A 26,658-nucleotide genomic window follows, 5' to 3' on the forward strand; every position below is an offset into this window, starting at 1 on the left:
GGTACTCCATATTACACTGGCTAGATGTAAAAGCACGTCAAAATCGGTTCAGTCGTTCCAGACATAAACAGAAACAGACAGTCTTTATTTTTATATACGACAATTTTAAATCATACTAGATTCAGAGTAGACTCAAATGAGAAAGATGAAAATTGTTTATTGTAAGCATTGGAAATAATTAAATCAGTATTTACTCATTTTACTTACGTATGTGTTTTAAAAAACCCCATGCATATTTCTCTTAAGAGAATGGCTCCTCTTCTCTTAATATTCAATAGAGCATCTATTCAACTATGTCAAAAACAGATCGAAAAACTTCATTCATTTGGAGTCTTTAACACCAGAAAATAATTAAATCTTATAAAGGTCGAATATGTAGTATTCTAAATTAACCAGTCATTACGTCACACCCGGTATTATATATACATTTTATTATTGTGTTCATAATTGCTCATACATGTTAATTCTTTCCTTCAATTTAAAGGTTGCCTGGTAGAGATCGCTACCTACACCTTAAGCCTTTTTTAAATGCACTTCGTGATGCGATCACTACTTAATGATGAAAATCACACGCGTGGTATCCTTGTAAATCCTATCCTACTTAATATTATAAATGCGAAAGTTTGTAAGGATGTGTGTGTGTGTGTTTGTTGCTCTTTCACGCAAAAACTACTGAACCAATTTCAAAGAAATTTGGTACGTAGACAGCTGGATAACTGGTATAACATATAGGCAACTTTTTATCTCGATATTCCTACGGGATAGACTTACGCGGGTGAAACCGTGGGGCGCAGCTAGTAAACCATATTTCCTAATTCAGTCTATAATCTACCTCTGTATCAAATTTGATATTGATACGATAATCTGTTTTCGCATGAAAGAATAACAAACATCTATCCATATATATCCATACTTATAAACTTTCAACGCGAAAGTTTGTTAAAGTTTGTAGGACGCCTATCTGTAATATAAATCAGATTTGTGGACAATCCACGTAAAGTAATGAAAAAGAAAACTACTTTGTCTTTAGTTGTATCCACTTTTTTATTCATTTGACAAAGGTGTTTTATCTATACTCATAAAACTTTGTCAATCAAAGTTTTTAAAGTTACCTTAAGTTTATATTAAATATACAAAATGCTATATTACCCATTCTACGCGTCATATTGCACAGCGTTAAAATCTTCCAAAAGTTTTATGAATGTGCCTATTTGAAAAAGATAATGCATAGATTTTGTCCAAAGGGAGCCAATAACTGATTCGCATATATCAGCGTAAAGTCAACTGATAATAAAAATTAATTATTAGATTGCACTAAAACTGATTAACCTTATGTAGGTTATATCTGCTTCCAGCTTCAAACTTTTTGATGACTCGCCGTTGCAATTGTTGGAAAAAGATCTATTTGGCTATGCAAGAGCTATTACATGTTCATTGAGATTTTGTTACAAATACCAAGCTCAAGTAATCGCTTTTGCAAAATTTATCAGTCACAAAATAACATTCAATGGATTAGGAATGTGATCAATCTATGATACCTATACATTTTAATTAGAACTTAATCAAATTTAAAACGAAATGATTAAAAAAAAAACATGTGAGTATAAACGTCAAAACTAAAAAACAAAAACCTTTGTTGGTTCATACAGGTAATTTGAACTTTGAAAGCTAAGTCCCTGACAGTTGTAATTTGCAATCAAACAAATAAAACTATGCTATATCCAATAGCCAAAAAAAAGAAAAATTACATACTATGTCACACTATTTCGTGTCAAGTAATGTAAAATACAATTAAAGACCATTTTAACACACTTATACAAATATTTAAGCATAGTTTGCTAAAGACACGGACGGGCTTCCCCAACTAACCTAGTTATCTGAACTAAACATTGTACATGTAATAGTTATTATTGTCTGTAAATGAGGTTAACAAAAAAACTAAATTTTTTCCTGGATAAAAGGATGAGCAAGGCAATGATTTACAGATGCTCTCTTCGTTGGGTCAATCATCAGCATTCGCTCGAGGAGATCCTTCAGTTGGTTCACCTTCTTAGCTTCTGGCGCCGGTAACCGATGCAAGGATGGTGCTAATTCGGAGAGTAAATCTCTTGTCGGTTTTATACTTGACATAATTACTACCTTCTCCTGCAATGCAAACAATTGGTTAATTTATGTCCTAAAAATTAATACAGCAGCAATCTTATTATCATAGATCAACATACCCTTTCAGTAATTTTATCCAATTCATGATACAGGAAATTACAGTTAGCATCAAAATGCTGTTCTTTGAAGTGACCCTTCTTAATTATTCTATTGGGTATCTTGCCTTTGAGGTCCATAAAGTATTTCAACATCTCATTGTTAGATTTACCGCTAAACATAATTTTCCCCGTAGACAGCTCATAAATTGTACAAGCCGTTGACCACATGTCTATACCATGGTCATATGGGACTCCTAATATAATTTCGGGCGACCTGTAGAATCTCGATACCAAGTACGGTGTAATATCATTATCGGATACTTGTGAAGCAGCACCAAAGTCACATAACTTTAACAAAAGTTTGCTTTCGTTGACCAAAATATTGTCAGGTTTTATGTCTGGGAACAATATAAAAAGTTATTGATACGACCAAATAAAGTTGTCATATATACGTTGATATATCATGTTAATTTATATTAAAGAAACACATAGCAAGCAACATAATGGCATCTTTTAGACTACTTAAATAAGTACCTGCATGTAAAATTCGTGTTTTCTTCAATAATTTTAATGCTAATAACATTTGCTGTGTATAGCTTCTGACTGCTTTTATATGTATGCCACTATTCTTTCCATACTTCTTAAGAACCTCTCTTAAATTCATTGATAGCGGTTCCATTACCATACACAGATGGCGTTTATGGAAAAAGTGGCGGAAAAGACGAAGGCAGTGGAATTTGTCATCTGGATCCGCGTCATTCAACTTCTTTAGAATTTCTAACTCTCTGAGACCTGTTTTGTGCCTGTATTGAGAAATACACTTTATTAATATTGTTGTATATTTAAATATTCTATATTTAAAGATGTGAATTTTTCTTTGACTTACATAAAGTACTCTTATTGTAGTGGAGAAGAGAATAGATAATTCTGAACTTTACTTACATTATTTCATTGTTTCTGATTATTTTAACAGCCACATCGGTGTTGCCACGGGCTTGGTCTCTGGCTCGAACCACATTTGAGAATACTCCTTGGCCAGTGTAACCATAAACAGAATACCTATTGTCTAGAACTTCACCAATTCGAACTCTGGAAATAAGAATTAAAATATTGTCAAAGGTCAAGTTTAAAACATTGTCACAGAGAAAGATAAATACAATTAACCTATTAGCTAATTCATACCTATAGTAACCCTCTGCATCATCCCAATTATCTGTCAGAGAAGGATTCTCTTGGGTCAATTTACTCCTAGGCTTTCCAGCTGTTGGTGTCTATAAGCAAAATTATAAAAATGTTAGATGTAATGCCCATTTGTCTAGCATATATTGCAATGCAATATACAAAATGCAATATAATAAAAAGGTCCAATACAACTATTTTATATTAACACTGGAACATCAAACCGAGGGCTGTTATAATAATGTATATACAATAATTATGAATATTGGGTTTAAATTAATGTAAAAGTAAGAGAAAAAATTTAAGATACACCATAAAACTCACGTCAACATTATCAAAGTTATCTTGATCAGCAAACATGTCCCATTCACTTTTTTTTATTGATTTCTCCAATTTAAATGATTCATTGTCGACCCCTTGATCTTTTGTTTCTTTATTCACTTCAGTCGAGTTATTTATATGGGAATCATCTTTAAGAATTGTAGCAGAGTTCACTTCTTTAATGTATTTTATGTCAGATGTTGAGTTCTTCTTCATATTTGTCTCACTTTTCTCTTCTTTTTTCCCGTCATTATTATTGTTTGTGCCCAAACGCTGAAAAAACAATTAATTTAGCCATAATATACGAATATATACGAAAATGATTAAAGATTAAGATATCATAAAAACATCAATAAATCTATGAAACCTGTAAAAGAAGTTCTCGTTGTTTTCTTCTCTTTTCAATTATTTGTTCTTCAGTTTCTTCTTCTTCATCTGTATTAATAGATATATCGAGCTCTTCGTCACTTGAACTTGGGACGACGTGGGACACAGCTGTCGGTGAACCCTACAAAATATAATATGTAATTCAACACAATTTTAATTATACTATACAATAGAGAAGAACAATTCAACTCTTGGTCAGTGATTCTCCAACTGTTTAACTAATTATTTTAAATTGCATTAAGTGATGGACTAAGAAGGTGATTTTTAAGCTAAGTAGTTCAGTTCTTTGGAAATTACTACACTTAAAACTTACTCTATGTCTGTCTCTGCCATTTGAACCTCTATCACGCGAACGCCCTCTGTAGCGATCACGACTTCTATCTCGAGATCGTCTGTCCCGATCTAAGTATCGGCGATCTCGGCGCATAGACAGCGAGCGACGGCCCCTGACGATATCCCTATCTCTTCGACGTCGTTCTGATGACCTTTCTCTGTCCCTTAGTCTGTCACGCTCCCTTTCTCGTTCACGCTCTTTTCGCCTCTCCCTATCCCTCTCTCGTTCTTTCTCACGTTCTCTTTCTCTGTCCCTCTCGCGTTCCCGTTCTTCTATTTTACGGCGATCTCTGTCTTTGCGGTCTCGATATTCTCTGTCATCTAACCTTCTTTCCAAATCCTTCCGGTGTTCACTACTTTGATCGCGATGCGATCTGTGTTTGTGCCTTTCACGTTCTTCCCTACATGATTTATGTTTGCTGCTCCGTCGCTTTTCTATTTCATATTCTTTATGACTTCGTTTATGATGTGTAGCTCCAGCCTCGTTATCATTGATATGTATAATATCACCTCTTTTTCTCTTTCTTTGATTTTCCTCGTCACTTGTATCTGAAGAATATGCAACTAATCGCGCTTGCAGGAGTTCTTTTTGATGCATTAACTCTTCTAAATTAAGATCGTCTTCTATCATTGTAAGTTCTGGACTTGCACAGTCTTCTTGGTAGTTCTCAGTCTCCGAGTTTGATGAAATAATTTCCACACTGTCGCCTTTCTTATGCAAATTACTTCTACTGCTACTTCGCGACTTTACAATATAGGCACTTCCATTGTTAGGTTTTGGAGTACTTGATTTTACAGTCTCAATTTGAGGCTCTTTTGCTTGTGATTTACATTGCCGAGATTTCCTAATCAGGTCTTCAACATCAGATAGAGAAGTTTCGCTCTCAGACTTAAGTCGTTTCTCCTTCTTCGGCTTTTTTGTCTTTTTGTGTTTCTTCTCTCCAACATCATTAACTTCTTTCTTGTGCTTCTTATGCTTTTTGTTTTTTTTCTTCTTTTTGGCGCACTCTTCATATGCAGTTCCATTTTTTGAATTTTCAACTTCGCCTTTTGTACTGAAACAAATAAGATAATATTGTATGTACTTACGGAAAAATATGACGCAAGCTTTTCTCCAGGCGCTCCATTCACAAAATATTTTACTATTCTGGAACCAGTTCAAATATGTTAATACATACTTAACATTACTATTTGCACATTATTTAAGTTATTTGCCTGTAATTTTTTGCGGTTCCCGCGTTAAGCTTAATACATATATTAATAGAGAGTTTACTCATATTGTTGCCTTAGGACATGCTCTGTGCAATTATGAAATCATACCATAATTTTAACAGAATTATTTGACAAATGCCAAACACAAAAATTGGGAATATATTTAAAAGAAGGTTGCCACATAATAAGTATCTTCTGTACTGAAGCAATAATTATAAGTGAGAAGAAAATTTTTACATAAATTATTCATTGAAACTCCGGTATTATCATTATATTATGATGCTAACTGATATCCACTGCTTAACAATTATGATTTTTCTTATTATTAGCACATTTATTATCCGTTATTACTTATTTTTAGGGGATAAGAAAATGTTAATTTTTTTGGTTGCAGGATGAATACTCAATATATGTACTATAGTTTTAGTAAGCATTTAAAATGATTAGGCATCTATAAATCATTGTATTATTAGATTATATACTTTTTTGGTTTGGAGTAAAAACATTAAAAGAAGATAATAAGAAATCTCTTATATGATTTAATGAAAATTATACCAAATTTCAGCGTAAAGAGACTCAAACTTTTATTTATTAAACAAAGCTTCTGTAAGAAGGACATTTAATGAAATACACAATTATGCCACTGGCTTGGACAGTAGTTGATACAGAAATAATAAAATTAAATGATTTGTACCAAGTTAATACTACACAATTAACAAATATCTTAATGTAAAAAAAAAACTATTCCAAAAAAACAAATAAAATTGTTTTATGTTTGGTTTTCAGTGAGTTTCAGTTTTATCAATAAATAACCACTTTCTTTTGAGGCAATATGTGGAACTTAACAAAAAATTCATATGAATAATGTTATAAGAATAAAAACTTTTATAGATACCACTATATTATAATAGTTATAAGAATGTAATAAAAAAAATAGTAGTTTTATAATTGTAATATATTTCTACATATTTAAGCATCAAAGAAATGTATTTGCTTTTGTTGTTTACGAAACTGAACTTTTTGATGGTATTTATCTCTTTCTTATGAGCAAGAAGATGATTTTTTTAGCTACTTCCATAGCATCATAGCATCATGTCTTATGGAATTCTGCTATGGAGCAGGGCAGCACATATGGAAATTATATTTTCCGGCTTAGTAAAGTAAAAAATTCGTTCATTGGACAAAGAATTACATAGTTTAGTAAACATGCTAAATTCAAAAACTATATTAAAAATTTAATGGTTCAGAGAGCCCACTACAGCATTCATGAATATATGGAAGATGACAATCCATGCAATGTTTTCGCTTAAGAACCACAGGCCAGATATTTGGCATCATTTCTATGTACATGTTATATATTATGTAGAATTGAAATGTAAAATTGACATTATTTAAAAATAAACAGCTACCGAGTTTCTTACAGACTCTAAAAGATAACACACTTCTTTACCATATTAAGGTGACAGTCGTAGTTAAAAACATTTTCAAACATAACAATTATAAAAGAATTAGGGATTATAAAACATATTACTGTATAAATATTTATTGTCACTCACTCACTCACTGAACACACTGTGTACATAACAGTGTCTTCACTTGTACCACACCTAAATAAGCTATTCCTAGTACTTTACTCTATCATTTCTCCATTTAACAACACAGTAAGCTTCATTGTCTCATGGAGGATAAGGACTAACAAGATATTAACTATGGCATGTATTCTATTTAACTTGCATGTCACATGTGGTATATGTTAGTATAAAATTTAGATAGTATAAAATACTTACTGTTTACCCATTGTTGGTCAACAAACGAATTATATCTGTAACAAATAAATAAAATGAATATTAAAAAATAATAATAGTCAGAACATTAAAATATAAAATCTGGTTTTCTATTGATACTATATGGTCTAATAAACAAAGGTCAATTGAAGAAAATAAACAATAATAAAATAAATATGGTCTCAGAAATAAAAAAAACACACTATGATATTAGATTCAACTAAATGCTCTCATTTGCTCTTATATATGGCATACATAAGGAAATTAAATTAATGTTGGCTTTAAGTGTACAAAGTTTGAATCAAATCAGTCCGTTTAAACAATTTTTTTTAGAATGGATAAGATATACCAAATCACCTTTGTAAATTTATTAATATTTAATGAATAAAGTACTACACAATATATAGAGACATTTTATTATAATTTTTAGAATTTTTTGTCTGTTTGTTGGTATGTAGGGAATGTATGTATGCATACAAAGTACTGCATGGATTCTACTTAAAATTTTACATGAACATTACTAACAGGTTGGGTCAACATATAGGCTGCAGAATATCACACTATCACTTATGGGGAGCAGCAAATTTTTCTTATGTCGCATGCGGACAAAGTTGCGGGCAACAGCTAATATGTTTCATAAAACTAAAGAGTTTGTTTATTAGAGATACTGAACTAATTTGGATGAAATTTATTAAATAGTTTGAGACCCAAGAAAGAATATATTATCAGTTATAACTCATAATATGGATTTCCCATGGGAACTATGAAGGAAAATCTTGGTACTCTGGAGGAAAGCTGGTGTGTTTTGTATTATACATTGAATAGTGTATGTTGATTGAACATTGATCAATGTTTACTTTTTATCTATAATAATGAAAGTAAAGGCAATAATCTTTAGTGTCAGCATAACGCAATGCATTTTAACATGCTCTTATTAAATACATCTTTAGTTTATACATTTTTCTGTAGCCAGCTTTAGACTCAAATTTGATCCACTTTAAACAAAACATATTTATTTTCAAACTTTGAATACTTAAAGAGGACTGGTGAAAATACAATAATTTTATAATTTGAATGTGTAATTTTAGTTGATTCTATAATTAAAGTATAAGTTGTGTTTTTTTTTAATACATTTTATATAACAATTTGCGTAATAATTCACTATTTTAGACCAGAATATACTTGTTATTATAAAGTTGGTTTATATTTTTATCTTTGTTTTGATATTTCAGTTAAACTACATATTAACCAGAGTTGAGCTAATATTATTATTCAATAAAATCGCTAAGAATATTGCTATTGTTGCCATGTCTTTCAATTGTTCTTTAATGCTGTTTTTATGACTACAAGTTAAGCTGTAGGTTAACTACCAAGTATTTTAATTAAAATTTTAGAAAAACCAAATATGCACATAAAAATAAATAAAATTAATTTATAAACATGATACCTATAATAATATAACCTACAATTTAATTTCAAACACTTCTTATTATTTCGTAAATTCTGTCACATCATAATGTACGTACGCATTTTTTATAGAAATTCATAGAAAAGAAAATTGATTAATGCAAAAATGCTGCTTTTAATCAACAATAAAAAATTTCAATATTTAAAAAGCTCTATATATATAATAGAAATGTTTTTGATGAGTTTAAAACATAAACAAAATGATGTTGAAAGGCTTACTAAACAATAAAAACAAATTTGTAATGTTTACGAAAATCTAATTCTAAACGAGGGAAATGGCAGATAATTAGAAATATATAGGTACTGCAGAATTGGATAGGTGCCTGAGCCGTGAAAAAGTCAAAGTCATGAGGTTCTAAACCACATTTAGCTAAAGGTAGCAAATATCTTCTCAAAACAAATGTAAAACCAAAATATATATCAATTGCTATGAGCATTGTTATTAACAAAAAATACATACTTGAGTTGTACTGCTTCCACCCTTGGATTATATTTTATTTTGTGAGAATATAGTGTTTAATCCTAATGAAGTAGATACATAAATTACAGATTACTATAGTTTGTAATTTCAAGTAACAGCTTAACGCATTAACCAATTTAATAATTGGATATTGGTGCTTCTCGCTAACTTCTCCCCCTGTGTCTGTAATTCTGTATATCTGTTTCTACGTAAGTATCTCAGACAGTCACACAGATTTTAATATGCTAAGTATTTGTACCTATTTATTTTCCACAGAACAACATAAAATAATTGCCAGACTTAAAAATTAAAACAATTAACTACAAAATATTAATGGCTAATTGTTTTGATTTAAAAGTCTGGTAATTCACAATCTACAGTGCATTTACACATTCGTCACAAATGATTGCGAATAGTTAGGCGGCCGCCCGACCCTGTGCGGCCACTCCGGCCCCTTCCATTCATGCGACAGCCCAAGCCGAGGTTCGTCGTCGCCTTCAAAGCCCTTGTCGCTACCAGGGTGAACTCTCAGTTCACCTATACATCCGTGCTAAGATGTAGTAGCCCTTCTGGGCTAACCTCGAGAATCGCCACAAGAAATATAGCTTGGCGAATAATGAGCATGTATAGCATAAACGTGTATGCTCACTTTGAAATTAGCGTTTTCGCGATATAAGCGTTTTTTTACACTAGTTAGAGATACACAAAATTTACGTTGGACCCGTACTGGGTATTAAAATATTGTTATCAACTTATCTGTGAGGGGTACTTAGACGTAGTAACTATTTGCTGTTGTTAATCTGTGGTATTTAGTACTAATCTATCAAGTTTTGTAATCTGTCCACTGTTATTAATTCACGGTTCGTACTTTTCAATGCATATTAAAAATTCCATGGGTTTTTTTAAGTATCAAGGCATTGTGAAGATGCACTTCAAGAAAATCATACAAAAATTTTAATTGTTTTTCACCGTCTGAAAGTTATAAAAAATACGAAACATTAAGTTCGTAAAAAATACGAAACATTGCTGCTGCCAGGTAGGTTGGTAGAAATATGTTTTGTTCATAATAGTTAAATTTTTAGATTAAAAAAGAAAATAGGATATAAGACACTACTTTCACTAGTAGGCTGTAATACTACATAACATTATATTTGTGTTTTATAATTTAGATCGGAAAACCCGAAGGATGGCAGCGTCTACAAGATTTCGTTGCGATGCGGAAACTGGGGAAATAATTACCTATCTTGTGAATGAGGAAACTGGAGAACCGGCTATGATTTACAAAGCTGCGCCGACTCATTCCGTTCGAGAACCGAGAAAACCACGTAAACCTGTCCGTTTCCCACGCGGATATATGAGTAGAACCAAAAAATTTCAAACCTTGAAAGCTAAAATTTTGGCTGGATCAAATACTATAAGTCACAGACTGCTTCTTATAATACCCACACTCATGATATTCCCCAGCCTTGTATGTGTATTACTTCTGTTACTAGAATTATTTCTCCATGTTCACTGTCACAAAAAAAATAAAATGCTTAAAAATCCAAACCTATACTACCAAAGTCCATTTCATGTTGTTACCAGCATATTTTGCGGAGTTTGTCGTGATTGTGATACAGCAAGTAAAATAACAGCTTTGCAAGATAAAAGGCGTTATCGCTATGATTATTTTAAGGACTCCCTTCATGCTCTGTAAGTTTCATAAGCAATCAAATTGGTTTCAAATGTAATTTGTTAGAATAACATATTGCATCTATATTGATATGTATATATTTGTTTCATAGTACAATTTACAAGTTTGCCATGGTATATTATGTTAATTGAGGATTTTTAAGAACAGAATATTTAAGTTCCATTGGCTTATGCTTTACTGCATTATGCTTATTATGAGTAACTATAAAAAAATATTTGAAATATTCAAATCAAGTTATTTAAGTTGTTTCAACAAAGATAAAATATTTAACAAGACTAATAAATTAGTATTATTTTGCAATTTTGTAAGTAAGGGAAACACTGCATTGCAATATTTTTCCATTGAAATATTTAAAAGAAAATTGGATTCTTGATAATAAATAATGGCCTTCTTAAGTAAATATCTGAAACATAATCTATATAAGAATTATTTTATAGGGAAATATTGTATATACATATTCATACTATGATTTACTTGGTGTTGGTTGTGTTGATAGGTGCAGGAATATTTTATTTTTGATTCTTTTTAATAATTACACTTTTATTAAAAGTTTATGTGAAATTATGGTTTCATTGCATCCTAAAGATCATTGATCCGATCGTTTATGGGAAATATAATAATTGCATCTCAAATACCTACAGATATATTTGATTTCTAAATCAAATGATCCAAATCTCGAATGTTATAAGTTGACTTAAAATAACCATCAGACTGAACAATGTCAGCTCACGCCACATATAGCTATACATTCTATAGGGTAGCTTATCTCTTAGAGTTCCATATCAGGTGTTCCAGATCTTCAAATTTATCTCAGCAGAAAATGTTTATTATGTGAAATATTTTTATGTCACTTATAGTTTTTGATCTGTTACATTCAGCCTTAGGCGTTTCAGTTCTAGAAATAAATCACAAAAAGCTTTTATTAAAATCCGAGCTTGAGGAATTCCTCAAGACCTCTGAGAGATCCAAGAATAAACAGGGCAGGGGGCAGTTACTGGGCGGCTTCCGTGCAAGACAGTTTAGATAAATAAAATACTCCACATAATGCTGAATATCTCTATTTTATATATATATATCCGAGCTGTTTGTAGCCGGAGATTAGCATATTAAACAAACACACTTTTTTGTGTTCTATTACGGTATATAAATCCCGTTCATTGTTATTTACTTTTACGTAATGTAAACCATTGAGGTTCTTTTCTCTCTTTACTCTCCTTGTCTATGCAACCAGAACCCTAATGATACTCCAATGGATCTTGACATAGTCTTCATCAAATTATCAAGCCCAATACATATTTGCAGTAAATTCCAAGAATATACAGGAGGAGTTTTGTAAATTCGTAGAGGTAATAAATAAAAATACATTACTTGAAAATACATCTTTATATGTGTAAACATCTAAGCAGCCATACTATTATATGATACTAATAACGCTCAAAGTAAACAATATAGAAAATCGTCATGGGGAACATGTATTGGTATCTAGATTTGAATTTGAAAACGTTAATAAAGTAGACATAGAATAACAAAGTGCCTACTATTATGTTTAAATTTACAAATCGTTATCAAAGTAATAAGTGATATCTATTAATTTTATTTCTTTCGTAACGAAGCTATTATAACCAATATTGATTACAATAATACATTGGCTAATAAAAGTAACCCTTGGTTAATACCATTTCATGTGAGTGTAGTTTCTTTTACAACATTAAAAGCCTGCAAAATGTTTCATTCATACCTGAAAAGTTTTATCCATACATCGTACATCTATCGAAACGTACACATACATGCGATTTTTACCGTTAGTTACGATTACTAATGATAGATTTTTTTTAAACTTATTTATAATTAACATCAAGTTGGGAGATGTAACTACAGAGCCCAACAACTGGATAAAAAACGTTAATTATTTCTACATGAAATAAAGTTTAAACAAAAATAACACTTTTCGATAAAGTAATAGTAAAGAAATAGCATCCAAAGTAAACAATGTCATGAGTTAACAGTATTTTAACGAATAAATGCAACACAGGCCTTTATTTTTTTTTTGTGATTTAATGATAATAAAATAAATCTAATTGTAAATGGGCATCTTATCATTACAACAATTCCTAGAACAAGATGGTAGAAACATGCGGAGTCAAGCTTGTTTTTCAGATTTTTTAAGTTTTTACTCATTATAAAGCATGTCACGACGAAGAATTACCGGGATATGAAATGAACTAATAACTAATGATGATTTTTAATGTGCATATTTAGGTGTAAAATATTTCATATTTTTCAACACCTATACAAAAAATATCTATATATATAATATATTCATTTGAATAATTAACTTGCATCAGTATAATTCTACCATCAACAATTAACATATTAACTATAAAAATACGAATCACGTAGATTGTTGCATCTTTAAATAACATAGCTCTCAGCATGATTTATAAAAGGGGATAAATTTAGTTCAATATCACCAAATATAAATTGTATATCAATTTCATCATCCTGCAATGCAAATTAAATACTTAATTGGCAATATTCAAGGATGGAATGTAAATCTAAAAAAGGACAAATTCATTATTTTAAAGATGAAATGGTACATCAAATAAATATTCAATATGAAAGTAATACTAAATTTTGATGTCGGTCTAACTATTACTAGCAATTTGTCGGGAAAAATTGATATATCATATTAATTCAGGAACTAAATTTGACAAATAAATAGCAAAATAAATAGTTTGCACAAATTAACAACATTTATTATGTTTCGAAAATCGATTCGAGCTGAAAGAATGTGTATAAAGAAATGTATATTGTGATAAAAAAAAAACAATCACTTTATTCTTCATTTCATTTCTATCTAACCATTTATGATCCAAATTTGAAAGTTGTAGGTACTTGTGCTGGTACCGTGAAAGAGTAGCCTGTAAAAATAAACATGCCAATATTAGAAGTATCTTAGTTTAATTTAGAAAGAGTAAATCACATTCATCCATATCACACTTTCTCGTTTATAATATTAGTAACTAGCTATACACGCGTGTCTGTATGCCAACAAGTAAAATGTGTAGATTTATTTTGAGCCACATGTTGGCGGGTGCTATCAATGAGCATTATACAATAATCCTCCATGGAAAAATACATATATAGCAATTTCCATAATAATCGGACATGTAGCTTTTGAGTTCATCAATGACATACAGAAAACATTCATATATATATATATATATATATACATATATAGATGAATACTGACCTCCGCTCTGTTCAATGCGTTTGCTGTCTTGTTGCGCCTTGCGCTGGTCGGCCAGCACGAACACAGCGTTCAGCTGTTTCTGTTGTTCCTCATCAAGAACACTGGTTAGTGCATGGTAAAGAGCTGGCTCACTCGTTGACAGAGCTATAAACAAATAATAATATATGAAATATATAAATGTTCATTATCTTGGAAAAAATTATCCGTAATGCAGGCTTGCATTAAAATGCAGAATCTAGATTAGACATAACTATTTAATATTATATTAATATTTAATATTTACATCACCACATGGTTCATAATATGTGTGTATACTAATGTAACTTACCTGATATTGCATTCTTGAATTTGATGTATTCATCAACTGGACAGTCTTTGTCATCAAGAACTGTGGTATAGCACTCAATTGCAGTTTCATCTTGTTCATAATCGTCGTCATCCTGTATAAATTGCAATATATTTAATGTAGCTATTGAATTTTTCCTGATATTATCGCATTACAATAAACTATACGGTCGTGCAATGAAGACTAACTAACTAACTTTAACTAGCTCATATACATAAGGAAATATATTTATTCTGACGACCATATCAGAAAAACAATTTAATACTGAAAAAAATATAAATTATGCAACAATAATAATGATAATTATGTATCACATCAATGAAAATCATGACATTAATTATCTATGAAGCATGGCCATGAGATTGTTATGATTGTACAATTATTACTAAAGAGTTGATAGCAATATTGATCACACATACTTGTGACACAGGATATTTTCTAGATTATCTATCAATGAGTTGTGACAACCCTAGCCCTTCCGCGACATTGCCTAGACCTTTCCGGCTTTTACTACGAGATCAAACGCGTTGGACTACTGTACTTTTTTATACCTTGATATTATATCAAGAATTTATAATATCACAGTATATCACGGGGAACAAAGAAAAAGTAAGTTAGGAATAAATTTTTCTCTTTCTTTATTGAACTTCACTACGCGAGTCAAACCCTAGTCGAAAAGCTAGTGGTTATAAACTTTTAAACGACGTGAACAACTGCAATGCTATCTAAATAGCTAACAACATTTACAATAAAAAAAGCTGCAAAACTAAAAAAAGCAGGCGCATAATAATCTAAGTATAAGATACTAACACTCACTTCATCATCGCTTTCAAATTCAATCTTGGAGGTAATTGTAATGTCTTGGGTGGCAGTTTTCTTAGCTGTCATACGTGCCAGGTTTTCTAAATATTCATTGTTCATTTGATCAAAGTCGTCATCGTCAGTAGATAGTATTTCTGTAAAGGTATACAAGTATTTTAATAAATGATGTTGCTGAAATTTCGAGACAACAATGACATATTTATAAAATTTCTGAAGTTTTTTGACATGATTACCCTTACTTACACTACCCCGTTTACGCGAATTCAGAGGCACGCGGTTTTTATATTTATTTATATCTAATGATGTCATCAAGACGATCAATCAAGAACATATAAACAGTTATTTGAACCTAACCAGAAACTAAAAATTCTGTATTTGAAGTCTAAATAACAAATCAGCCATTAGAGATAGCTGAATGTGAAATGATGATTGTAAAATTTTTCAGAACGCCTCAGTACAATTATAAAAGGTGTTGCTAATAAATATTATAACAGATTCTTCATATGTATTTATATGCAATGTTGAATCCTGACTTACGCTACTATTGATCGGTCTCACTTACTGCCTAAACCCAGGGTATTACTGTATAGAGATTTAAGAGACTAATAGTCCTCAAACTTATTTTGATGAACACCTCTCTGAGAATCAATTACTTTTCACTGCCGACAGTACTAATCATGTTCTGTTTATATCTAACCTTCATCGTCATAATCATCATCGTCCTCTGATGATGAGTCATCATCAGCTTCAGCCCTTGCTTCATAAGCCCGCTTCAATCCATCAAAGAGCACCAAGCATGATGGTAATATCTTTGGCAAGACTTCGTCTAGAGCTGGTCTCTGTGGCCCCATTTCCAACAATGTGCAAATGCCTAGTACTGACAGTTTCCTGTCATGTAATCTAAAATACAAAATATGAAATGAATAAATTTTACCGCATTAGAACCTTTAATTAAAATTACACACAGTGCAACAAAATAATTTTAACTTTTTGTAGCTGATTATTATAAAATAAATGAGGTCTCTTAAAAAAAATAGATATTTACCCCATGAAGCAATCAGTGTCATGTATCCACTGTTTAATGAAGTGTTGTGTGATGGATGCATTGGGTACTGATTCTTGTAATTTCATCAATATGTTGAACAGTAAGTGCGGATTACAATATAGTATAGCTATCAGAACCTGAAATAAAAACATATTCGAATATGATGCGGTTGTGGTTTTAACTATTTAAATAATATTCAATTAATCATAATATTTGGTTATTATTGTTTTAGAATGTAAATGATAAGTCAAAGTACTTAAGTATAAAATAATTGCAAATATACATTCTGATTGTGCACTTGTACTTTATTAGAATTGACTAATAATATGATATACAGTGATTTTGATATTTTACAAGCATACAATTTATACTCAAGCACATCTTTTATACAAACATAAATACAAGGGTAGCAATATTTAAGTTACATTTTTCTTTGGTAAATCTGAGACCCTATATAAAAATTCAATAGTTTATTATTTAAATATTTACCTGTAATAACATAGTTCTCAATTCTGAAGTCTTGACTTTCCTGGTAAGTCTATTTAGTACAAGTTCCACAAATGAGGGCAGACAATTGTCAATTTTTCCAGAACACTGCAGCACCATAACTTCCAGAAGTTTTGCAGCATATACCTCAGACTCATCTTCTGCATCAGAGTTTAGCACCTGGATAAAATAAGCCAATTTAATATCTAGATTTCATTCTATTAGAAACACTTTATTATACTTTTGCTAAAGCATTTACAAAGTTTGCTATACTAAGATTATTTAAAATATACATAAGCAAAGCAAAAAATAGAAATAAGCATAGCATTCGTGAGTTTTCTATCAAATTGACAATATTCTTCTTGAAAATCAATAGAATAGAATAAATTGACCATGAACGGGATTCGAACTCGCGTCTTTTTGCCATACCGTTGCAACGCCTAGAGAGAGGTCTCTCTAAATATTTATAATTCTTCTTATAATAAACAAGAACAGTTATTTCGCTTTATGTTTACAAATAAAATAGTCAATTCGCTGCATACCATTGCAAATGCATGAGGCACATTTTAAATCTACACTTATATTACAGAGGAAACTTTTGTATTTTTGTATGCTCGAGTCATTTTTACACAAAAACAACCGGACCGGACCGATTTCAAAAACTCTTTCACCATTAGAAAGTTCCAACTTCACTGAGTGACATGTGCTCTATATACACCATTGGTGTGGCCAGGGAGGACAGCTGGGTGTTTGATAAATATATTTAAAGTAACTTTCAACCAAAACCTAGATTGCAACTACCAAGTAGATAAAAATGGCTTACTGCTGTTTGTTGCTTAATAAGTACTATAAATTCAATGAATGTTTGTAGATAACAACCATGGAGAAAATAATAAATATATTTTGAATATACATATAAGAATGTACCATTGGTGTATTGCACATAATACATAATTTAAATATCAAAGGAGAACAAATTAAAAATGTTTTTTATTAGTAGTAAATGAAAAATCCACAATTCAATGAAATTGCATGGCAATACATAAATTATTATTTTTTGGTTTAAGGTATATACTTACAGCTTTCACCATGTTAAACATAGCCAAAATGTGATTCTCATTTGATAGAAAAGCGTTTGTATCAACAGTGATGTAGTTATGGAGAACTGGCATCATGTCAGTGAAATAATCAAAACCTTCTTTCTCAAACACTTGGTACAGCATTTCTAGTACTTTCCACATGTCTTCTGATATGGACTTTGATGTCAGAGTACAAAGCAATATCATTGCTTCCTCATAGTATTCTAAAAGAAACATTTCATTTCAGTGCTATATCTTAAAATGTACAAAACTTATTTTTTACTGTTAAAAATTATACTAACCAATAATGTTGTGATGTAGAATGTGGCCCACAACACGTAAAACAGTTTTCTCAAGTTGTGCCAAGATTTCAGGATTATCTTCCATTACATTTAGAACAGTTTCCATGGTATTAAGAAGACCCATAGCGGTGATAGCTTTTTCATCTGTTCCACAGTCTGTCTCTATCACCTTACTGAAAGTTGTAGCTAAATGGTCTGTAATTTCAAATGCCATTGGCATCAATTGCTCAGTGTATACTGGTACAATCTTTTGTAGCACATTGGCTATATTGTCATTTTCTGTCTCACGGATGACTTTCAATAATTCTGAAGTCACTGGTTTAACTTGAGGCTCTAACATTTTGTGGACCTTTTCTTGTGATGTCAGAAGCATTTGTATTGCGATTGCAGCCTCAACTTTAACAGGTAGGTCTGTGTCATTTAAAAGAGCATTGACAGAAAGTCGTACTGCCTCTGCAAGAAGAGCCTCGTTCTTGAAGTGAACACTTGCAAAGCAATGAAGGACCCAGCAGGCTCTTGCTCTCATGTATCCAAATTGACTGTGGAACTCAGGAAATACATATTGGCTCAATAGAGAATCAATCTCCTCCTTATAGAATTTCTTTTTAATGAGAATGTCATTTAGAGTTCCCACCATGTGTAAAGCACCATCTCGCTGTCTAGGACCATATTCCCCACCTTGTCCAGTGAGAACCTGCATACAGAAATGCATTGTTCTTTCCAACATGTCTTTTCTCTTTTTGCAACATGATATCAATAATGTTTGGGCAGCAGTAACAGGAGATATGAAATCCTCAAATATATCTGAAATAGAAGAAAAATACTAAACAAATAGAATAGAATAAAATTACAAGAATAGGAATATCCATCATATTTCTATATGATTATATTATAGATAGAGAGATATACATATAATTATATTCAACTTACCAAACTTAATTCTGATATATTCATATGGATCATTGAACCACAATTCTTCATCTGCCTCTGAATATGACATAAGTTGGAAAAGCACATCTTGAATAATAGCAAACATGTGTGGTTTTAATAACTTCCAGGCATATGCATGGCTAACGCTAAAAAGAAAAGGAACATATTTTTTATCCTTAAGCTTTTGTATATTAGTAGCTTTTGCCTGCAGCTTTGTACACATTAAAACTGGAGTAGTTTTATAGATGTTATTATATATTTCAACTTTACTCTTGGATCACTGTATCTATTAAGAAAACCCATCAAAATCCGTTGCATACTTTTGATGGTTTAAGTTTTTTTAATATAGGGACAGAAAAAGCGACTTTTGCAATGATTCATCAAAATTATTTCTTAACTTACCACTGATCAATATAGCTTATTGTTTGTTGCAGCACTCGAGGCGAGACATAGATTTTATTTCTATAGTTGTCCAGCACCCTCAGTAGAACCTCCAAAATACCACCAGTAAACGTTGTCAAGTACCAATCAGCAAACTCGACATATTCTTCTCTGGCATTTACTGGGCTTCCATACCTAAACAGTAATGTTGATTTTAGATGTGTGCAGTTACATAAAAAAACATCACAATTTAAGTTATTTTGAATACCTTTCAAATAATCGGTAAAGAGTATGCACTGCCCACTTCTTACACTTCCACCATGGCAGTTCCATCCTTTCGTCTTCATCTACTTGCAGTGTGTGATCTGGGACAGGCCTTTCCATTACAGATCTAAGAACTTCCATCCATTTTGTGAATATTTCCCTTGTGATTAAATCCAATGGCAAAATGTACTATGGAAATAAATAACAGCTTTAGATATTATATTCACATAATACAAAACAATAATGTTAAGAATTAAAATCACCTTTACGAGGCAATGGAAGCACTTGAGTATTTGCTTCTGAATAAGCACAGATTCCATGGAGGGGTCGGGCTGAAGATTCACAATGAGATTATACATCATTGGTAGTAACAGGTTCATCGCTTCATTGAGCGGTGCTCTTTTGTCCGTGACATGGTATTCATAGTTCTTTATTAACTGATAGAGACATAATAATGCACCCATCCAATTATTTGGTTCTGGATTTTGTAGGTATATGTGTATTTTGTCTACAATTTGTGTCCATCTAGCCGGGAAGTCATGTTTGATTATAGTTTTAAGACAAACACATAACTGGACTCTGATTAGGTCTGGTGCTTGCACAATTGCATCTACAATCATGTCCCGTATCATTGCACGATCTTGTTCATGTATACTGAAAGGTACTGGTTCACCTTCTTCTGCTTCTTTTTCTTGCCATCCTGATGTGATCATGTTCTTTAAATAGACTACGCCAGCTTGACGAATAGGCTTTGAAACTTCATTTAACATAACAACTTGCAGCAGAGATGGTGCAAAACCAATTATTTTGTGTATCTGCAATAAAAATTTTACAAAATAAACCATTATGGGATGATTAAACTTTGTAGATATTACTTAATATTTAAATTCTCTAACTATATGTTTATCAAACAATACAAAAATTTATTTGTAAGTCACATTATTGTTTGACAAAGTAAATACTTTTCAAACAGGTCACTATTTTATGTAATGGGTTTTGAGAGATTTCATAAAAATAATTAACCCAGTGTAAATTACATTCACTAACAAAACCAAGTTTTAATCACATACACATTTTTTCTTACGGTCTTGCAAATTATTGTCTGGCTATACTTGACTTTGATAAGTTCCACTGTTTAGGTTGAGCACACCCACCAAGCAAATTTATGCAGAATCAAAACCATTATAGGACAATAATTTTATTACATTTAGGGATAACAAGGATCATTTTTATAAAATATTGTTATTGTTCATTGAATTTGCCAAATAAAAAAATATATCTTTGTTGGACAGCACATTTTAAGATGATATTTATGATGATATTAATATTTATATCACTTATCAACATTTAAATTGTATGTTCAAATATTAGAATAAAAGTAAGCATGAACTCAAATTTAGTCCTAAAAATATGAAGCAGTCATATGGAAAACAGCTTTTTCATTAGTTTTGATAGTTAAAATCGCCGTTTGATTCTTATCCCTAAAAAAATGCAAATAAGGATATGGTGATCATCCAATGAATTGTGTTGTTTTGGTGGGAGAACCATTCAAGCTATTATTACCGCTGTACAAGTGAATATTTTTATATCACCCACATTTAAATAAGTATTGTTAGAAGTACGGTTTTTTAGCCATCGTCTGTAGCAAATATGAAGTCTAGAAATTTCGAGGTTATGATATTGTGCATAATTCATCCGTTCAATGCATTTAAATTTGATCAATACCAAGAGGATGAATCAATTGGAACAATATGAAAGTACTTATATCAATTGTAAAATATGGGTGATCCGGAGCATTACAAATTTGCAGTGTTGTAATTTTTAGAACATGTGGGTGATAGATTAGTTACCTGAGCTAGTTGTTCTTCAGCTTGCTGCCTTTGATTAGGGTCGATTGTGGCACTCAAAATTTCGGTTAGTTTTCGGGTATCCATTTTTTTTGCTAATAACCTTCTAAATTTATAAAATTCTAAATGAAGGCATGCGCCGCCACCACCGGGCGTGGATAGAAAGAGACAAATTGTCTTTGGTTAGATTTGGAGACTGGTCACGTGACTAAGAATAGATTATAAAGCTTCATCTATATAGTTAGTTTCATAAAGCCAAATGTAAATTTTATTTGAATGATCATAGATCAAAATAAACCGTTTTCCTAATTGTACATTAATTATCTGCAAGTGATTTCCATGCTGATACTACCACAGATTAGATCCTACTATCCTGCTTCCTACTTATACTTATACTTACTTATCCTACTTCTACTTCCTACTCTTACTAATATTATAAATGCGAAAGTTTGCATCTCTTCAGCATGATATCATTAGTAGGTATAGATCATTAGATTTAATCCGTATAAATATATATCTTCTCTGTGTTAATCAAATGTCATAGGTACCGAAATGTCATCTTTTCGGAATAAGTAGGTAGTGAATGTCACACCTACGTTTTATGTAGGTATTAGGTAGTTTATTTTGACCCTTACGTGAGGTGAATAATGATTACAAATTAAAACAAACCAATGCGTGACTACATTATAATAATTCTAATTGAATTCTAGAAACAGCACAAATAATCTTTTCAGTTTGTTTGTTTCTTACGTTTACCTAGTACTATGTCTCGTATAATATTATTTTCGTATAAACAAGTACACACCCAATCTCCGAGATTATTTTTCATACACTTAATAACATTTTCTATTTTTTGATTTTCAAAACTATGTGATAATCATGAGATACAACAAGCAGGAGTTAGCTTCAATAGCATCTCAGACGTCACAGAATTTCGATCGTGAAGGTGTAATGGTGATGAGAGAAAAACAAGACGGATTCTTTCGTCGTGCTGAAGGTCAGTCATTGTTCTTCATAAATATTATTTAATATGTACAGTCATTTTATAAATCAATATATTGATTTTAGGATGTTCGTTACGATGGTTCCGTTTAAGAGGAAATCTTTTATTCTATTTAAAAGGCTCTGAACCATGGTATGAGCCGATTGGAGTAATAGTACTTGGACAACATGTCATAAAACTTCAGGCATGTGATGAGAATGGGTACTGGCCCTTTCATATTGGTAAATATTGTTTTATCATGGTATTTATTAATGGTATACTGTTGCTTGTGTTCCATGTAACAAATTTTATGTTTTTGTACTTAACACAGTTTGGGAAAATGGTGTGTGCTATAGGTTAGCAACATTTCAAGAATCCGAAAGAACACTCTGGGTAAAATCTTTGCAAATGGCACCTTATGATATAATTAGTTCACAAATTGTAGCACTACGAGAAAAACTGAATAGGATAAGACCTATTGTTGATGTATCTGTCTATAGATCTCAGAAAGGCATAGTCTTGGGTAAGTGTTGATTTTTTTTTACAATTTCTTTAAATATTCTTTACTCTGATATGTTTATTGTCAATATGTGGTAAAAACAAATTTACAAATTACATGAAAGAGTTCCATACAGTTGTGATTCCTATAATGTTTTTATAAATAAAAAACATCTTTGTGTACCTTCCACAGATACCATATTTACACCAGTTTTAATTGTCTCTTAATTCCAGATATGAATGAAGTGCCATTATGTGAGTTGGCTTTATCATGTGATAATTTATTATGTGATACATATGGAAGACCTCCATCTCCAGTTATTGTTATTTATGTACGATTTTCTAAAGAGCTGTGTATTAAATATGGATCAACAGAAATAGTTGAAGTAAGGTTTTATTTTAAGAATTATGTATATCTTTTGAAATTTATGCTATGTACTGTTGAGATGTTTAAAGTATTGTTTTTAGACTTGCAGTAATCCCTGCTTTTCAAAGACAGTGTTATTTCGGGCCAGTGATGGTCTCACGGGAAAAGCTATGGTCCGAGTAGTGGTGTATGATGTTAAGGAACGAGTTTCAGAAACTGTTGTTCCAATGGGATACACAACTCTACAATTGAGTACAATACAGGTAAGCAGATTAGTTTTGATTTTGAAACCTATAAATTTTTGAAATAATTTGCAATTAGAAAGCAATATACACACAATATGTTAGATATGGGATAGAGGATTATTTGCTTTTGAGCAGCTTGTAATGAGTCTAGTATAATAATATACATAGTTAAATGGAATTGAATTTTTGGCCTTAACTACCCATTAGTGTAGAATAATATTTTGGTACATAAATTTAATTTTTTTTTCATTAATGCATTCTTTTAGGAATCACAAAGACTTCGAGTAGCTTTAAAAACACGTGATAATAAAACAGTCGGTTTTGTAACTGTGAATGGCTGGAGTCTGGAACCGTCATGTACAGGAAACAGCCCATGTCATACGAATGATCGAAATTACTTAGACAACGCTCAAAAAATACAGTGCCATAGAAGATCTCAGTCATTGCCACCAAGATTAGGCTTGAAGTTGAAATTTCCTTCATATGGGAATATGTTAAAGCAAAACTTTGTGAATAGTCACCATATGACTTACAAGTTTCATTCAGGATTGGGTGGTGATATTAATGTTCACGAAATTATGGCCGAACCGAAACTTTGTTATCAATTGCCGATGCAATTATTGTAAGTAATAACATTCAATGATGTAGAAAGAAGTTGTAAGTATACATATTTTAGAGAGCAATCAGTAATTTGTAACTTAATATTTTTTTAGGGATATTTATATTCAGAGAGAAAAAGAATTGTTAGATGAATTATTATCTGTGGGTGATATTTGTAGTAACTGGCAAAATAAACAGCTAGATCTCGCAAGTATACATGTTTCATTGCTGAAGCACTATTCGCACTCCAAGAAATGTTTGCAGCAAGCTGAACATGCATACTTCAAAGCAAGTTGTAAGAAAGGTTAGTACAAATAATTAACAACACAATTGCTTAGAACCATACCATATGTTTATTAAAATTTCATTATATTTGATTCCTAAAACTGAATTAAAAAATAACAGCGTTTGGATAAGGTTGCTTTTCATTATAATTTTATTGTGTTTTGCCATCCGGCATTAAAAATCAATTCTGAACTATGATTGAGAATCACTGTTTTCAGTTACTAATATTTATGAATATTCTTTATTCCATCATAGATGATTCGAGTTTAGAGTTTGCACCAGTTAACCTGCACCTTCAAAGAATGTGGGTCCACAATGACACGCTGAACAAAACTGGATTTCATGACATTATTACAGCTGGTGCGTTCGCTGCGCATACGCATAAAGCAGAGAGAACTGGGGGCCTTATTAGGTAAGTTTTTTCATGATCAAAAACACTTGTTTTTTTTGGTAATTTATTTATTGTAATCTTGTTTTTCGACTGTCAAAATCCATAAATCAGAAAGAAAATACAATATAAAAAATCTAAACGAAAAGAGATGTCATAGTTTTATGAAATATATTTTCCACATTTAGATTAGTACAACAAGTTAAAGACATAAACAGTACTAAAGCAGCACTAAATTCAGCGGCGGCGAATAAAATACAGACTGAATATGATAATGTGATGGCTTTGAGGACGCTCCGAGATGAAATTGTAACTGATATGGACAGAATTGTTGTTCTGATACAAGCGAACCAGTGTATCGAAGTACGACATATTACGGAAGGTGTGTATCTTTTTATTGATCAATAAATTCCATATTTGCAACATTCTGACTATATTTTTTGGGTGTAATTCTTTTCTGGGAATTCAGTGTTTGGCAATTATATTAATGATAAATTACAATAGGATTGATATAGTTTTTCTCACCAGTGATCAAGACTAAAACGAAAGGGATGCTAGCCCTATGGGAACCTCAAGTTATAGAAGAGTCACTAGCCATTATTGGTTGGCCAAAACACGGTTGCAGCGAGGATAGCGATAAACCGGTAAATTACTTAGAATTTAGAAATTAAAGACTTTTAACGGATTTTTAACGCGATTTATTCATTATGTTATTAACCCGACGTTTCGAACACTTTACAGCGAGAGTGGTCACGGGGAGTGTTTAATTTCTAAATGTATAATACTCGCGTAACATCAAACACGAGAAAGTACTACTTAATATTTATTTTACGTTTGTTTGATATGTATGTATGTAAATCGCTTCATATTATTGTGTCTTTGTAGACGATATCGACGATAATGCAGCTTACCGAGCAATTGAGTGTGTTTGACACTGGTTCAGATTACGATATGGACGCTTCGTCGAGCTCCAGCTCGAAGGAAACCACGCCAACCGTAGAGGCACCTTCCTTATCATCTAGTGTGCCCAACATGTGCCACAATCGCTGTTCCAAACCACAAGACTCAGTGAAGAGTATCATAGAGCCATCAGACCTACAATTCAATCACGATTACTTCAATAGTAGCGAGCGGAATAAGCTAAACCACTCGTTCAGATCAGTGAGGTCGCCAGTTAAAGGAAAATTCGATGATAAATTCGACGGCAACAGACCGAGGCATGGAAGTTTGCGGCACGACTTTAAGAATTCCTCATCTCTGGAGCAAGTCTCGTATCGGTGCCTCATGGAAAGTTTGAGCAGAAGCATGAAGCGAAAGGTAAATGTATGTTATTTTCTTGTAAATTAGAGGCAAAAAATGTAGCCTAAGAGCGTTCTCATATAGACTAGCTTACGATGTGTCTGCGTGTATCCGCTTTATTGAAGAAGGCTATAGGCTATACCTAGTCTTGCCATAAATATTGTAATAAAGAAAAAAGAAAATTGTTAACTGCAAATAACAT

General features: G+C 31.7%; 4 protein-coding genes across 7 annotated transcripts in view; 2 read left to right on the forward strand and 2 right to left on the reverse strand.

Moving 5' to 3' along the window:
- Positions 1-1,632: 1,632 nt before the first annotated feature.
- On the reverse strand, positions 1,633-9,604 carry LOC119835594 (serine/threonine-protein kinase prp4). The gene is made up of 10 exons (XM_038360512.1): positions 9,345-9,604; positions 7,421-7,455; positions 4,402-5,476; positions 4,069-4,209; positions 3,705-3,974; positions 3,384-3,472; positions 3,144-3,290; positions 2,736-3,004; positions 2,223-2,599; positions 1,633-2,145 (listed from the first exon to the last, which is right to left on the reverse strand). The coding sequence occupies exons 2-10, from the start codon at positions 7,429-7,431 to the stop codon at positions 1,939-1,941; spliced, it is 2,586 nt and encodes an 861-aa protein (XP_038216440.1). The 5' UTR covers positions 7,432-7,455; positions 9,345-9,604; the 3' UTR covers positions 1,633-1,938.
- Positions 9,605-10,147: 543 nt separating this feature from the next.
- On the forward strand, positions 10,148-11,598 carry LOC119835825. 2 transcript variants are annotated; one of them, XM_038360843.1, is made up of 2 exons: positions 10,148-10,384; positions 10,514-11,598. In XM_038360843.1, exon 2 carries the CDS (start codon positions 10,531-10,533, stop codon positions 11,038-11,040), a length of 510 nt encoding a protein of 169 aa, XP_038216771.1. In that variant the 5' UTR covers positions 10,148-10,384; positions 10,514-10,530; the 3' UTR covers positions 11,041-11,598. The 2 variants fall into 2 exon arrangements, with proteins under 2 accessions (XP_038216771.1, XP_038216770.1); XM_038360842.1 differs by having other exon boundaries at positions 10,149-10,380.
- An 807-nt stretch (positions 11,599-12,405) lies between these two features.
- Positions 12,406-21,957, reverse strand: LOC119835824 (importin-7). Of its 2 annotated transcripts, none has more exons than XM_038360840.1 (14): positions 21,796-21,957; positions 20,209-20,760; positions 19,950-20,134; positions 19,703-19,876; positions 19,301-19,446; positions 18,371-19,174; positions 18,069-18,292; positions 16,993-17,169; positions 16,504-16,640; positions 16,156-16,358; positions 15,453-15,592; positions 14,619-14,730; positions 14,291-14,434; positions 12,406-13,958 (listed from the first exon to the last, which is right to left on the reverse strand). In XM_038360840.1, exons 1-14 carry the CDS (start codon positions 21,877-21,879, stop codon positions 13,903-13,905), a joined length of 3,138 nt encoding a protein of 1,045 aa, XP_038216768.1. In that variant the 5' UTR covers positions 21,880-21,957; the 3' UTR covers positions 12,406-13,902. The 2 variants fall into 2 exon arrangements, with proteins under 2 accessions (XP_038216768.1, XP_038216767.1); XM_038360839.1 differs by having other exon boundaries at positions 15,447-15,592.
- Positions 21,958-22,373: 416 nt separating this feature from the next.
- Positions 22,374-26,658, forward strand: part of LOC119835808 (inositol polyphosphate-4-phosphatase type I A) — a 14,868-nt gene continuing 10,583 nt past the window's right edge. The window contains exons 1-11 of one of the 2 annotated variants that reach the window (XM_038360817.1): positions 22,374-22,789; positions 22,861-23,016; positions 23,106-23,297; positions 23,507-23,658; positions 23,741-23,902; positions 24,151-24,506; positions 24,598-24,788; positions 25,025-25,181; positions 25,346-25,539; positions 25,686-25,801; positions 26,043-26,480. In XM_038360817.1, coding sequence (XP_038216745.1) covers positions 22,672-22,789; positions 22,861-23,016; positions 23,106-23,297; positions 23,507-23,658; positions 23,741-23,902; positions 24,151-24,506; positions 24,598-24,788; positions 25,025-25,181; positions 25,346-25,539; positions 25,686-25,801; positions 26,043-26,480 — 2,232 coding nt within the window. In that variant the 5' untranslated portion in view covers positions 22,374-22,671. The remainder of the gene's footprint in view (positions 22,790-22,860; positions 23,017-23,105; positions 23,298-23,506; positions 23,659-23,740; positions 23,903-24,150; positions 24,507-24,597; positions 24,789-25,024; positions 25,182-25,345; positions 25,540-25,685; positions 25,802-26,042; positions 26,481-26,658) is intronic. The other variant, XM_038360818.1, reaches the window with a different exon arrangement.

This window comes from Zerene cesonia, chromosome Z (assembly GCF_012273895.1).
Source record: "Zerene cesonia ecotype Mississippi chromosome Z, Zerene_cesonia_1.1, whole genome shotgun sequence".
Lineage (NCBI taxonomy): Eukaryota > Metazoa > Arthropoda > Insecta > Lepidoptera > Pieridae > Zerene > Zerene cesonia.